The sequence below is a fragment of the Ceratotherium simum genome, chromosome 19 (assembly GCF_057802395.1).
Source record: "Ceratotherium simum simum isolate JZ-2026a chromosome 19, ASM5780239v1, whole genome shotgun sequence".
Lineage (NCBI taxonomy): Eukaryota > Metazoa > Chordata > Mammalia > Perissodactyla > Rhinocerotidae > Ceratotherium > Ceratotherium simum.
The window spans coordinates 20,795,200-20,811,525 of NC_141918.1; the positions used below are offsets into that span (position 1 = coordinate 20,795,200).

General features: G+C 40.3%; 1 protein-coding gene across 1 annotated transcript in view; it reads left to right on the top strand.

Moving 5' to 3' along the window:
• The window catches only part of KLHL32 (kelch like family member 32), a 188,287-nt gene that overhangs the window by 36,905 nt on the left and 135,056 nt on the right, over positions 1-16,326 (top strand). The window contains exons 2-3 of the mRNA XM_004422138.3: positions 4,753-4,840; positions 12,961-13,141. Of these exons, the coding sequence (XP_004422195.1) occupies positions 4,818-4,840; positions 12,961-13,141 (204 nt within the window). The 5' untranslated portion in view covers positions 4,753-4,817. The remainder of the gene's footprint in view (positions 1-4,752; positions 4,841-12,960; positions 13,142-16,326) is intronic.

Genomic DNA, 16,326 nt, shown 5'->3' on the forward strand with positions numbered 1-16,326 from the left:
GTTAATGATGAGCAAAATATCAAAATTTTAAAGGTAGGATTAATGTAAAAATAGCCACCTCCCTCAGTTCCTGTATTGTTTTCTTTCTTTTTTTTTTGTGAGGAATATTGGCCCTGAGCTAACATCTGCCAATCCTCCTCTTTTTGCTGAGGAAGACTGGCCCTGGGCTAACATCCATGCCCATCTTCCTCCACTTTATGTGGGATGCCTGCCACAGCAAGGCCTGACAAGTGGTGCGTCGGTGCACACCCAGGATCCGAACCAGCGAACCCCGGGCTGCTGCAGCGGAGCGTGAGCACTTAACCACTTGCGCCACCAGGCTGGCTCCCTGTATTGTTTTCTTCTTGCAAGTGAGCAGCCCAACTGATCTGGAGACTGGTAGTTCCAGTTCCAAATCCCTGATTGGCCCAGCTTGGGTTAGGCCGAGACTCTCAGACCAATCAGCTAAGGCCTGGTGGTGGGAGGTGCATGATAGTAACAGACCATGGGGGAGGCCAGGCAGGTAAAACAGCGGGTGTTCCCTGTACCAAAGTACCGAGTCCATGTGTGTGAGGAGACTGGTCAGGGTCCATTGAGCTAGGGGGAACCCTGATACCCTGTCTCTCCTCTCCACCTTAATGTTTTTCCTTAGACACCACCACTGAACTTACTAACCACTGAAGGGGACAGCTGAGTCCATCTGAACAGGGAATTCAATTTCAGCCAACCAGTGAGTTAGGGCCTGCCATGTGCAAGGCCCAGGAGAAAAATACTTGGTGGAGTTGGCCAGGGTAACGCCTTCTGAGGGAAAGTGGATGCCATCCTTTAGGCAGTAAGCCAGAGGGGTTTTGATGTTGGGGAGAGGTTGATTGTATGAACTGGTGGTTACCATTATACAATGTGCCAGGAATAGGAGGTTGCCTTTAGTTTCTTTGAGAACTCTGGCACCTTTCCAGTAACCTCCAAACTGTAGCCGGTGATCTTTTTAAAATGCAAATCTCATCATGCAAATCTTTTGCTGTAAAACCTTTAGTGGACTCTCACAGATTTTAGGATGAAGACCAGTATTCTTAACATTGCCTATGAGGTCTGCCCTCTGGCCTCTAATAGGCTCTTCTTTCTGCCTTAGGACCTTTGCACAGGCTGTTGGCTCTGTTCCGGATGCCTCCCACCCATCTCTCCCCCCCACCCCTTCACCCAGGTAATACTTACCTTTCAGAGATCAGCTCAGATATCATGTCCTCAAGGAAGTCCCTTCCCTGAACACATAGGATGGGCCATGTCCTGTGCTATATTAAAATAATCATAAATTATAAATAATAATAAAACAACAATAATAATAACGGCTAACACTTAACATGTGACAGGCACTATCTGAGAATTTCAATTCATTTAATCCTCACAACAACCCGATGAGGTAGGTATTATTATCTTTAAGATGGGGAAACTATTCAGAGCACCTTGCACTTATCATAATTATGGTTGAAGAATGAATTATACACACACTGGCAGTGGCCAGGAGGGGCTGAAGGGCAGCCTTTGGGTGAGAAGCGAAGAGCTAGGAACTGGTCTCGAGGCTGTGTTTGCTTAGTAGAGCATGCTGTGCTCAGGCAGTATGTTTACTTGGGATGGCTTTCAGAGGGTATCAGTAATGATTGTGAAGGCTAAAATACTTTCAAGCCACCCCTTGCTCTCCACCATGGCCCACTATCAACCTTATGAAAGGAGGAACTCATATATTAATGACTGTATCCTCGGGACCCATCTCTGGTCTTGCATAAAGTAGTTCCTCAGGAAATATTTACTGTATGAATCAGTGAAAAAAAATCTCCAAAACCTTGGGGGTATTTTTGGTTAGGATACATCTTAATTCTTCCCTAATTGTATAGAATTGATGGTGGGGGCCAGTCCCCAGGGATTTCATTTGATCTTGGGCCAAATGGTGGATGCCCAGGAGTTGAAGGGATACATGTGTGGACCTTGGTTAGAGAACAGATGGGTCAAGGGAGTAGACCTCAGACTTTGGGGGTGCTGGGCCCTAAAGTGAGGCAAGGCTGGGAGGAACATCTGCCCCAACTCTCCTGCTCTTTGCACTGGTGATCACAAAGGCTAATTCAGTGCAAGAGAATGTGTGACCTTTCTAGTTTTAGGACCATGGATGTGAAGGGCTGTGAAGAGTACATTCTGGTACTCATAGGATAATTGCGTCCTATGGTGCCAGCGGGCTCAGAAAGTTGTAGATGGTCACAGCTGAAAGGGACCTCGACGATGATCACTCTCAATTCACAGAAAAAGAGCCACCTCATATGCTTCCAACCCCACATGGCACTACCCTTAGGGTTTGTGCTAAATGTGATTATATCTCCAGTTGGGTGTGAGCAGCCCTAAGAGCAAGACGCCTGGAGAGCAACTCTAGCCGTTCTGCCTATGGCTCTGCTTCCTAAGTGCCCCGCCAAGCTGGCCCAGTCCTGAATCCATTTCTGGATTCTGAGGAAGGGAAAGGCAGGAGACTGGCCTGGATCTTCTGCTCCTGGGAAGAGATAAGAGCCTTGGGTTAGGAAGGAATCCACATCCCAGGCACTGGAAAAAGTACAAGGAGGCAGGAGGAGGGAGAAGAGGTCTGGCTGGCTGGAGCTTACAAGGAGACACGCTTCTAATAAGGGAAATTAAAATATAAAATATGCTTAATAAACTTAAAATGTAAAAACTAATGTGACTCATACAAAAACAAAACCATAATCCAATGATACAAGTTATATAAAAATATGCATAGTAAATAGTAAATAATACATAGTAAAAATAGTAAATAATAAATAACAATAAACCTTTTTAGGAGTGATTCATCCTTTAACTCATTTTAACTCACCTTTAAAATGTTGTCCATTTTACTAAACTTTATAGAATGTAGCAGATTATAATTAGATAATTTCAGGGGAGCTAATTCAGTGAGTTGTTCTCTAAACAATAAGGAAATTTAATTTATCTTACGATTTTTAATTATCATGTTTGAAATGTCTGAGAAATATCAAGTTAGATGTGTCTTTTAATTTTGGATTATTTTAACTTTTAGCACTCTTGTTCTCCATTCGCCTGATTTTTGGGAGTGTTTTGAAAATGTTAGACATTCAGAAAGATTAAGGTTTTTTTCACCTCTCTGTACTAATAAATATTCTTTGCCATTTTAAATCTCAGATGTCCATCTCTGTTAGTGTTTGTGTTAGGCTATAGGAGCCCGGAGTTTATAACCTAGATTCTGAAAGGAAACTAGCTGTAATAGGTTGCTAAGAAAGGCACTTAACTAATTAGACAACATGCCTTGAATTATTCTGAGCCTCTGTACTGCTCAGTCATAATGGATCAATTAAAAATGATGCTCATTTTTAAGTTTGTCAAAACTTAAATTAGAAATAAATGAAAGTGTAGATATCCTATTTTGAATAATTAAAAAAAGAAAACAAGAAATAAAAAATATGATTTATGAAAAATGCTCAAAACAACCTGAATTTCAATAACAATGGAATACTTAAGCAAATTATGATATGTCGGCATGAATTACTATACAGTCATACCAACTGAGGGTTTGTATACAATATAAGAAATACTATAGTTAGGTTGGAAATGATAGCTCTCTCTTTTATACAAATCAGCAGAAATAGACACAGCTTGGGCCGGCCCCGTGGCTTAGCGGTTAAGTGCACGTGCTCTGCTGCTGGCAGCCCGGGTTCGGATCCTGGGCGCGCACTGATGCACCGCTTCTCTGGCCATGCTGAGGCCGCGTCCCACATACAGCAACTAGAAGGATGTGCAGCTATGACATACAACTGTCTACTGGGGCTTTGGGGGAAAAAATAAATAAATAAAATTATTAAAAAAAAAAAAAGAAATAGACACAGCTTAACATATTCCTTTCATAAGGGTTTTCACCCTATTATCACTTTTCAAAATAAAATTGAGACAGAAGGGAGACTGTTTAAGATGGTCCAGATTGGAATTAATTTTGCCACTTGAGTGTATTAGAAAATGGGAGCTAGGGCCTCTAATGAGAGTCATGGACCACATCCCAGACACTCAAATAATTTACTCTTCTGTTTAGAGTTACATCAGTGATTGAAAACAAAGGCTGGGAGGGGGTTTAGGGGTGGGGTGTGGGATTAAATAAGTGTACAGTCAAGGAGCAATTTCAAGTTTGACAACTTCATCCTGTTATATATTTCCAATTGGGCTGATCTTAAAGCTCCAGTAAGAATCTGTTTTCCATTTCCCAATTTTCATCTCTATATGTTATTTTTTTATGTAGTTTTCAGAAATATGCTCCTTGAATAGAACATCATCTTTCTGTAGACATTTAGCCAGGACTACTTGATTTTAACTTAATTTCACTAATATTCACGTTTGAAAGGAAAGTAAAATCACTGTAAAGGACAAGTCAACTAGTATTTGTGGTTTAGACCTTTGTAGCTTTCTTTTTTTCAAATCTTAATTTTTCCCTTTGGCCATCTGATATTTTAATTTTTATTGTAACCCTTCATTTAGCTATTGTTGGTTCTCCAGCACATTTTACTTCTTAGTCCCTGAAGTTCCAATAAAGTGAAAAAACTTAAAAACATTCCGAACCATTGCTTATTAAAAGGACATTCAGTCAGAATGTCATATCTTGACTGTAAAACTCTCCAGGGTGCCTCCTTGGGATTCTAAGGCGTTGGAATCATGAAGGCCCAGTGTGCTTTTTTGCATTTAGCTCACTGTGCTTTTCTTTCTTGTCTTTTTATTCAGCTGGAATGCTTGCCGATTCCCCTGCAAACTTGTAAGGCGGAGACCCTGAGGAACCCAGCTGGAGAATGCCGTCTGAACGCTGCCTGAGGTCGGCCCTGTAGGATACGTCCTCACTTGGTGTAGTGAGCCGTGAAATGGTCACACTGCACGTTCTAGAACCAAGTGCAGAGCAGGGGCTCAATGCATATTTGAAGGAATTAAGCAAACCAGTCAGAGCGTGTGTGTTTAGTATGGTAGCCCAAGGGCTAACCGCTGTGGTCTCATTACCGTCAAACCTAGATACGTTTCATGATTCTTTGGCTGATACTACTTTTTATCTTTTTCTTATTTAGGATGTTAACCTCCCTCAAACAAAAGGTATACTACTATAAAGATATATGATTAAAAAAAGAATCAGAAAATTATATATATATGTGACTATCGTCCCCTTTAAAGCAATCACTTTTGGGAGTGTGATACATACTCTCAAAATACTCATAACATTTTCTTTTAATAATTCATTTATTTAAGAGATATTTATTGAGCCAAGCACTCTACTTGGTGCAGAGGATCCAGCTGTAAATGTGTTATATAAGGTTTCTTATCCTGTTTTAGATAAGATTTCTGCCCTCACATAATGTATATTCTATGGAGGAAACAGACATTAAACAAATCACACCAGTAACAATGCAAATATAATTGTGAAAACTGCTTTGAAGGAAAAGTACAGGATTGATAGAATGAGGAAATGACTTCCTGAAGAAGTGCTCTATAATCTGAGATCTGAAGGATGGAATGACATGGGGGAAATGCCCTAGGGCAGGAAGGAGCTTGGCACATTCCCAAAACTGAGAGGGTAGTCAATGAGAAATTGCAGGGCATTCCTTTGAATATTCTCAAGTGGAGGCAAATCATCATCCTCCAAGAAAACAGTCAAAAGGATCTTCAGAGCAAAGCATAAGAGAGGTGATAAACCTGGGAAATACCTTTTTTGAAAATAATTAAGAATTTGATATATCTATGAAATACTGAGACCAGCTTTCTTCCACAAGTCTGAAGCTATTAGAGATGACTAGTTCCAAAAATGTGCTCAGAAATGGAGCATTGCTACAGCCGTTACAATGCCCCTGCACTCCCGAAGCGAGTCTGTTCCTCTAGATCAGTGATTCTCAATAAGGGATGATTTTGCCCTCAGGGTACGTTGTGCAATATCTGGTAACATTTTTGGTTGTTACCAGGGCTACCCCTGGTGCTATTGGCATCTAGTCAGAAGAGGCCAGAGATCCTGCTAAACATCTTACAGTGCACAGGACAACCCCCATAGCAAAAAATGACCTAGCCCAGGATGTCAGTTTCATCGAGGTTGAGAAAGCCTGCTCTAGATCTGGCATCTAGCACGTAGAGACCATGGTATCTGTCTGCCACCACCTCAGCCAAGTGATTTATTTCTGGCTAGCGGGATCCATGTGCATTCTTCTCAAAATGATTTTTTACTTTAAATCCGCCATCTCTGCTTTTACTGGTCAACTCTGATCCCACTGCTATCTGTCTTCCACGGCACCATCATCTCTGTGATGGTCTCTCCTTCTCTGCTGCGACGCAGAGCCCTCCCTTCTCCACCTTTCAGACTTCCCCTGTACCCTGTGGGACTGTTGTACCATTATTATATGCTCTGCTGTATCATCTCCCTGACCCTGAAATGCTCTGTTCTCCTCCTGACTTTGCTGAGAGCTGTCCTTTCCTGAGGTCCCACTTCTGTGGTAGCCCTCTCAAGTGGTGGCATTATTATTTTCTCACATCTCATGTATTTTAGGGATGGGTAGAGAGATTGTTGTCGTCCTGGGACATAGTTTTGCTTCTAGATCATTACTCTTCAAACTGGTTGTTTGAGAAACAACAACAACAAAAACAACAACAAAGACGTGCTCTTCTGAAGGTGGTTATCTTCAACTCTCTCACCCTCCCATCCTCTCCACATTGTCGGGGTCATTTCTGCTCATTCACAGAGCATTTGACACCTGGCCTACAGTCTTCTTCCTCATCACAAACCCTTTACAACTTCCCAGTGCCCTCAGTGTTTGCATGCAGGATCTGTCCAATTTCGTTGCCTTGGATCTTCAACCTGCTGATCTCCAAAGACCTTCTCCCTCCACCGAACATTTACTTCCTTGGACCTTGCATTCCCAGTACGGCTCTATTTCTGGAACCACTCCATCAGCCACTTCACTTTTATCAGGACCTCCTCTCCTTCGAGCTTGCCGATTTACCTACACCCACTGGGGTTGGACTTTGACCTCATTGCAATGTCTCATCTACTGGCCCTGCTACTTTCTACCAATCCATCAACCATTTCTTTTCCTCATTTTCCTTCTTATTCAGTTTAGGTTCTACCACTCTTTTAAATCCTTAATTTCTCTTTCTTCCTGCATTTTTGGTGCATTTGCCTGACAAAATCCCAGCCCAGATGAACCCGGATATCCATTTTTCCTTGCCTACATTGTCCAGTGGAGATTGGTTCCACTAAAGCTTTAGATTCAACAAACGAAAAAATGCCCAGAGTTTTAATATGTGTTTCTGGTCCACTTATTCCCTCCCTCCTGCTACTCAGAGGGGAGTCCTTTCCCGCAGCTGAGCCAGCCCTGCTTCTGTGTTTTGAATCCCATCTTTCTTATCTTTTCAGCAACCTTTCACTGTTGATTGCCTCTCAACTGTGTTCTGGAGACACAGCTGTGCTTCTGTTACCCTCTCTATGCAGATGAGCCACAGATTTACACCTCTAGCCAAGACCGCTATCTGAGCTCCAGATTCTACCCCATGCCCTTCTTTGTCCTCAGGGGTCCAGCCATTAACATTCTGTGTAAGGGCCATGCTCCCTCCTGCCACAGGATCACAGTACTTTCTGATCCCTTGCTTGGAAAGCTCCTCTCTCCCCTTTTTGCCATGGTAACTTGCTCTCATCCTTCAGCCTGAAGCTCTAGCATTATTTCTTCAGGGAGGCTAGATTTTTTAATTCATATGTAATTGCCTTGCTAAACTGAATGTTCCGTGAGGGCTGCTACCAAGTTTAGTTTGTTCCCCATTTTATCTCCAGTATGTAGCACAATACTTGGCACAGGATGAATAAATGTTGAGTGAGTGAAGGAAGGAAGGAAACAAAACTATTCTCTTAATAATTAAGTTCCTTTCTGCAGTCTTCATTATTTCTTAATCATTCTCTAAGCATGTTGTGTCTTCTTTGCTTATTATTTTGCTCATTGCTATTAACTGTTACAATTAATTTAAAAGTATTTACTTATAAGATGTCCTGTAAAAAGTAAAATTAAATTCAAAGATGGGATCTTTTAACAGCCTGCCTGCTTAAAAAATAGGGTTGTTTTAATACTAATGTATTTAATTTGTATAAAAATATTTTACTGTGGAATTCAGGTGATTAGGGCACTCACTTGATAGTTCATCAATAGATTGACTTGAGATAATCATGCATAATTCTAATACTATCAGATTTTTTTCTCCAGTCTTTTTCTTTATTATGTAAAGTAGCCTATTTAAGAAATGGCACTTTATATTACTTGACTGTTTTTGATATGTAAGTATGTGATACCTTACTGGTGGCCTTACGTGAAAACTCCTTACATATTTTTTGTACATCTAAATACTAGATAAACATTGATATAGTAATTGACTTGAATTTTTAAATTTGAAATGCAGATGTTTAAAAACCAGACAGCTATTTTGGAATTGACATCTTAAAAACTGACTGAACTCAGTCAAAATTTATTCTATGAAAATGAGACCCTGCGAGGTTTCTGTGATCAGTCAAAATTTATTCTATGAAAATGAGGCCCTGCGAGGTTTCTGTGATCAAAAATGTTAACTCTATGAACTTGAAGTTGAGATTTGCACTAAAGCAGTGTCTCACTGTGAGTAGAGAGTACCATGTTATGAACATCATGCTCTGCATTTGATTTTTGTGTTTTTGCCATCAATTCTAGAATGAATGTTAAAGACTTGAAGTCATGAATAGTCCTGTTCCCTGAGACCACATTTATTTATCCCTTCGTTACTGGATGCTGACATATGGCCAATCAAATGGTTGCAACCTGGGGTCACTAAAAACCATTCTTCTGCTCAGGGAGTCTGGGGCTTCCCATGTTGTACTCAGCAGAGGCTGGGCCCTGTGAGATACAGGAGGAGCCATGCTCATCGGCAGCCTGATGGGGGTACCTGAAGCCCTTATAGAGTTCAGGTGGAAAGAAATGAGGGACACGTACCCTGGGAACTTGTCGACTGTCCAATAGAACCATAATGTGAAGCATACATATGATAAAAATGTTCAAGTAGACATATTTTTTAAAAAGTAGAAAGAAACTGGTAAAATGAATTTTAACAATTATTTTATTTAACCCATTATACCCAAAATATTATCATTTCAACGTATAATCAATATAAAATAGTCACGAGATATTTTGCATCCCTTTTTTCATACCATATTTTGACATCCATTGTGTATTTTACACTTACAGCACATCTCAATTTGGACTACCCACATTTTAAGTGCTCACTAGCCACATGTAGCTAGTGACTACTGTATTGGACAGTGCAGTTCTTGGGGATCCCTCAGAGGAAACGATATTGGAGTTGCCTTGGGGAAGCCAGGTCACCCTCTGCACTCATCTGTGAATTTTGGAGTGGCAACGTTGCTTCCATGGAAGACCTTTCCCGGTTTTAGGATAACATTCAAATCTGTATACCCTTGGGAAATGTGGCTCCTGTTTTATTTTATTTTTATTTATTTATTTATTTTTGGTAATTTAAGAAGTTTTAGGAGTATGCTTTTCCTTCCTTCTTCTTTGTTTCCCAAATAATGGAGAGACATTGCTCTAAGGTTTAGTTTGCTAACTTGGTATAAGTTATAGAGGCCAAAGCCATTTGCAAGCATGTGTCTGCTCCCCATCTTAGTTTACACATGGTATATTATACTCTTTGATTCACCTACTTCCTAGTTTATGATTATTGACTTCATCAAATGGGCCTGCTGCCTTTCAGCAGTGTTCTCTGGCCATACGTGCCTTAACATTTAGAGAGCTGAGGCCTTTTGCAGGTTTACGTCTGAGAGTTGAGTGGGAAGCTACTTATAGAATATAATAATGACTTGTTGATTAATAAGCCTTTATTTCTTGCCAAATGTTGGAGTATTTGTTTCTGCTTTTAAGGATTCCTAACATACTGGTTCCAAAATATTTGGAATCTTGTGCCAAGTGTTGCCTTAAATATTTAGCATGTTGTTTTCTTTAAGCTTGAATATTTCAAGCCCAACTGAATGATCCTGTGAAATTGTGCAGCATCACAATTGTTTCAGAGCTGAGCCCTTTATTCTTTGCCAAATTTCCATTTACAGCTGCTCTTTCCCTGGCTGTCAATAGATATCTGAAATGCAAATAGTGATTCAGTCTTAATAATGGGGACATGAATTGTGGTACTATATTTGGAAAATGAGTAAGGAAACATTATAAGGCAATTATTTTAATATATTCTGTTCCACTACAAATGAAATTTCAAAATACATTTATTTAGCATTTAAGGTGATATTAAAAGGGAGAAAAGTTATGAGAGTTTCACATAAATTTTCTAAGGTGATAATAATTAAAATCTGCTTTCTTTTCTTTCTTTTTTTTTTGTGAGGAAGATTAGCCCTGAGCTAACATCCAGTGCCAATCCTCCTCTTTTTTGCTGAGGAAGATTGGCCCCAGGCTAACATCCATGCCCATCTTCCTCAACTCTGTAAGATGGAACACCGCCACAGCATGGCTTGACAAGTGGTGCGTTGGTGCGCGCCCGGGATCCAAACCTGCGAACTCCGGGCCACTGAAGCTTAGCACGCGCACATAACCGCTGTGCCACCGGGCAGGCCCCTAAAATCTGCTTTCTATCCCAAAACTTATCTTAGTCATGGTGCAAAGATAAATGTTTTTGAAGCATAATTTCAAACATTTGTCACTATCTCATATTATGTTAATGTATATTATTTTTAAAAGGCAACTTTGATTTTGAGATTAACTATGCACAATATAAATATAAAATTAATATGGACTTTGTGATTTTTTTTTCCCTCGAGCATAGACTTTTGAGATCTTTACAGATTATGATTTTTTTTTTTTGTTTTGGTTTGTTTGTTTCCGTTTGGTTTTTAAGCAGAAGGATGAATTACACTGTCCTGTTCTTGGTGATAGGTTCTCAAAATGCCTGCTGTTGAACCTTCGGTTTTCTTCTCTGTGAAATAAAGATCATAATAGTACTTGCCTCATAGGATTGTTATGAAGATTAAATGAATTAGTAATTGTAAATCACTAAGGATAGTTCATGGAGCATAGTAATAGCTTTGTGTTTATACAATATATAAAGATGTCATTCTTTTAGGAAAGATTTGTCAAAGACTATCCTCAAGCTTACTTAGCTGATATAATATTTCTATGATTATTCTATTCCCTTGTTTCTTCAATTGAGCCATGCTAATTCATCTCCATTCTAGGTTTTTGCATAGAAATTTGTACAAAAAAGTTATTTATGCTTCTGAAGATGATTTTCAATTCCTGATTTTAAAAGTCTGCCTATAGCTAGAGCCATGAGATGAATATTCGACGACAGTAACCATTTCAAAACTCACTGCCGCATTTCCACTGAAAATAATCCTCCCATCTTCCCACGAGATCTTCCTATATCATCACCTCCTGTCAAGTTATTTTTCTTTCAATTGTTCTGACATTTCTGAGGCTCCCAAGTCAAAAATGTCCAATAAGGCTTCCTGGCTGCGTGCTGGCATTTCCCGGGAAGCATGTGGTGCACATTGAGGTGGTGATTGTGCTGAACTGTAATTTACCAGCCAGCTGACACCACAGCCTGGGCAGAGCTCTGTTGAATACATCCACCATGCAGACTAGGCTGGTGGCGACTCCCTGGCTGCGCTGAGTGGCTCTTCACACTCGGAGGGAGGGACCAGAAGCAGGAGTTGTCAGGATGGGCGAGACCACGTTTAACCATCCTTATAGTATCTTTACTCATCTTCACGAAGAGTCTACAAGCCAGAAACACGGCTGGATGGCCCTTGGTCTCATTCTGGGAGTCACCTATGACCGGTACAGGTCACTCGTCATAGTGCAACGCTGGTTCTGAGATTTTAGAGCACTGTGGAGATTTGCATGTATCTAAGCTGGGATTGTTCATGGCTGTCTACAAATTCAGTTTGCATTTTGTGTTTATGGCATTAGTTCTGCATTATTTTAGGAAGATCTGGGGTTTCACGTAGGAGTCTTGAAAAGACACAGGATGAATATTTTAGGATGGGATAGGGAGTGAAGGGGTAAGTTTCACAATGGATAAGTAGCAATTTCGCAAAATAGAACAGAAAATAAAATTGCATAGTCATTCATAAATCTAGTACAATGGTCACACAGACATTGCAGGCTGATAAGATAGATACATTTTACTTTCAGCCTTAATTTTTTTCATTTACAGTGGAATTTCTTTTGATGTTCTCCTTGTGGTGCATAAATTCCTAAGTTTAATAATAGGCTGCTATGGTTTAATTAATTGCCTTTTACATGAGATGATCACCAGCAGCCCTTTTTTCCCTAACCAACATTTGCTCAGTTTTGTTTTATTTATTAATGGAGTATTGTGGCCTGCAGGGAAACTTGGTGACTTCCTGTAACTCTGGTGAGTCATCCAGGTCTGGTGGACTCCGTGCTGTATTAGTGCATGGCAGTGATCATGGTCTGAGCATGGACTAACCCCACACAAGTGGTACAAAGCTAGAGAAGGAATCAGAGAGTTAGAGAGCGGGTCGCAGAGTGGAGAGTCGCACATATATGTACACACATCCAGAGAAAGCTTTGCACTCAGAGACATACACACACTGAGGGGACAGAGGCCCAGAAGCAGAGGCTCACAAGCCCACAAACATGGGCCAAAACACAGACACAGATGGACACACGCACAAACACAAATTCAGAATGAGAGTCGCTAGTAGGAAAGGGCAAGAGACCCTGTGAAGATGAGGAAAAGAGAGAATTATGGAAGAAGATAGAAAGAAAATTGGGAACTTAGGAAGGTCACAGCTCAACAGTGTGCTGGAACCTGCATTCCCTAAATTGGTGTTGAAGGAGTCGGGGAGCATGGGGCAGCCAGGGCTGATGAGAGGAAGAATGTTGACTTGATTGTTCTCCTTTGTAGTATTCAGGAAATGCTGACAGGCCAGAGGCTCTGCCACTCAGAATCTCACAATGATAGTGTCCTGGCAGCGCTGAATCAGCAGAGAAGTGACGGCATCCTCTGCGATGTCACCCTGATTGCAGAGGAACAGAAATTCCATGCTCACAAGGCAGTCCTAGCAGCATGCAGCGACTATTTCCGGGTAAGTCAAGGGGGTTTGTTTGCTTCTCTTAAGACATCAATAGACAGAGGATGACAATGTTTCCTGAAGTGTTGTGCAACCATCAGACAATTAAATGATAGTCCCCAGAGTTGTGAATGTTGGGGCCTTTCCCAGGCAGAATGAGATTGGGGCCCCATTAGGACCCTCCCTGGGCTGGACACTCAGATGTCCCTCCAAAGGAGACCAGACCTCTCCTTTGCATCTGAGCCCAGGGGCATTTGACATTTTACCCCCAGAAGAAAGTGTGGCATTGTAGTGCTCCATAATGGGATTCAAGATCAGAAGGACAATCTGTAAAATAATTTGTTAAAATAAGAAAAGTCCCTAAATATATGTGGAATTTCTGATTTTTTATTTTCTATGCATGTTCTTGTCTTAGTGCTTTCCAGCTCTTTGCTCCAGGGATGGAGATGCAATTGGCCTAAAAGACCTTTGTGGTTGACACGTAGGTGTCCATGTGGCTGGAGAAGACATATTGTCTTGTTTAGTAGAATTTTGGAGTTTGATTTCCAGTGGCTAATGATCGGTGGAGAGATATTTGTTGTTTTTTTTGAAGATGAAAGTGTACAGTGTGGTTATAGCTAATTAAATGCCATTTATTTAGTATTTCCTGTGACTCAGGTGGTAGACAAAGGACTTTATTTGCCTATCTCATTTAATCCTCACAGCAATCCATTTTGTGAACAAATACACATACTATAAAAATTACCATTTTACATTTAAGGAAAATGAATCTCGGAGGTTAAGTAATTTGAGGTAATGCAGAGAGTAAGTAATAAGTCACACAGTTGCGTAGCGGAAGATCTGGAATCGAAATGCATGTCTGACTCTTAACCAGGATGCTGTTCTACTGCTTAAATAGATATAAGAAAGAAAATCTTGACCATTATTTACCAGAATATTTTGAAATATTAATTTCTGAATATACATTATTTAATTATTATTTAATTTTCTTTTCAATGTTATTTCAGTTAACTAGTGATTAGGTAGTAATTTTGAAACATAACAGCACATAATCTCTATATACATCAGAATATAAATTTAATTGTGAATTTTTAAATTTCCCTCACCCAAGTCTGAAAATGATACAAAGACCAATTTAGGCCCGTGGTTATTTTATTGGTTTGATTTATGTATTTCCAATAATAATCTTGTTTTTGATGTTTAAGTGACAATATCAACTGCACTCAATTGCCAACTAGCAGCAGAAAAGAATTTTCAAAGATGCCAAATCATGAAAGAAAGACTTTTTTAAAAAACTGTTTTCAATGTGATGAAACCTAGTAATGTAGAGGATAAAGAGGTAATTACTTAAAATGTCTATCTAAAATAAAAAGTAGGGATTTAATTCTAAACTATAGAAATGAAGCAGAATATCTGAAAAGTGATCTTTTAGTTCCATTAATATAATGATACATTTTATACACTCTCACATTATCAGGCATTAATCTTCCAGAAAGGTTACATTATTTAAAGGGCTTTTCAAACAACATACTTTGAGTTGTTATATATAACACATGCACATTATATAATACAAATTTTGTCTTCCTGTGGACCATAATATAGCCCTCTTGGTGCTTAGCGTCTCTCCTCTTAGGCCTCTGCCGGTTGAGTTTTGAATATAATTTGGGAAAATGGTTTGATTTTGTGCTTGTGTGCCTGTGAGAGAGAGAATGCGCGAATGAGTACATGCAAGTGAGTGGGACATTTCACTTGGCGTTTAACAGTGTTTGTTGCTACTCCCAGGTTTCCGTCTGTTCCACCACAATGCCCCTCATGCTCTGATGGGTTAAGCACAGAGAGTGCCTCCTTTATAATACCTATGTCATGAGGCCTGTGATGGAAGCTTTATTATTACCATTCTGCAGATAAGGGAACTAAAGTGCAATATGTTTAAATAACTTGCCCAAGGACTGCCAGATATTAAGTAGAAGAGCTGGTTTTCCCACACCAAGCATCTGTCTCCTTGAGTACCAAGTTGTGCTTTTGCCACCTAACCATGTGCCCTGCTGGATTCATACACAAGTCCTTCAATTTCACGAATTGCTTGTGGGATAAAAAGTAAGTGACTTGTGCATTAATTGTTCAGATGGAGAAACCAAGACAAAGTGGGAACAGTTGGCATTTAGCTCTTTTCTAGGCACTGTGCTAAGTGCTGGAGTTACAGTATTTAACCAGTTATAGACTGACCTCTGTGGAACTTGTAATATAGATATTATACTGGAAGTAGTTTTTGCCTTGTACCCTTATCTTTTGTTAGCTTTTCCTGTATAACACACCACCCTAAAACTTAGAAGCTGGATAATCCTCTGGTCTGCCAGTTCCGCTGGTCTGTGCTGTTTTCGTTCTCACATTAGCGGTTAACTGGAGAGTTGCCTGGAGGCTGGATGATCTAAGTTGGCCTTGTTCACATGTTTGGTGATTGGTGGGCTCTTGGCTGGGATGGTGGGGACACTGGGAACTGTTTGTATTTCTCACAAACGGGCTAGCCTGGGCTTTTTCACATGATGACTAACTTCTAAAAACAGCAAGAGGGCAAGTCTCAATGCACAGGTGCTTTCTAAGCTTCTGTTTGTGTCATGTTTACTGTTGTCCCATTGGTCAAGCAAGTCACAGGGCCAAGTCCAGAGTCAGTGTAAAAGGGTATACCAGAGGGCATAGATGCAGGAAGAGGAAGAGTTTGCTGCTATTTTTACAACTTACCACTATCAAGAACTATTAAAATTTTGAGATTTTACCCTACTTGCAAGCCAGCAAGTTAGCTTACTATAGTTTCATAGATGCTGGTAAAAGACATGAGACTCCCAAGTCAGAGACAAAGCACAGTTTCTTACTCATAGAAACAGCAGTATCTGAGTCTCAGCTTATTTGCGTCTCTTCCCTGAGGCCCAGTTCTGACAGGTGGAGAGGAAGAGGGCCAGGTTGCATTACTGTACACAAAGTGGGTTGCATTATAGGAGAGGATCTTTGAGCTCAGGGACCCCAAATCTTTTATAATGGGTAGGAAACATGTCTGTCCTTTGTTTTGGAGGGAAACATTATTATAATGGACAGTAAGCATGCCTACCCTTTGCTCTGCAAAGTGACACTGTATCTTTCAGGATTGCAAGCAAAACTGCCCTTTGCTCCGGAGGGAGATACTACTCTGTCATCTCAGGCTGTTG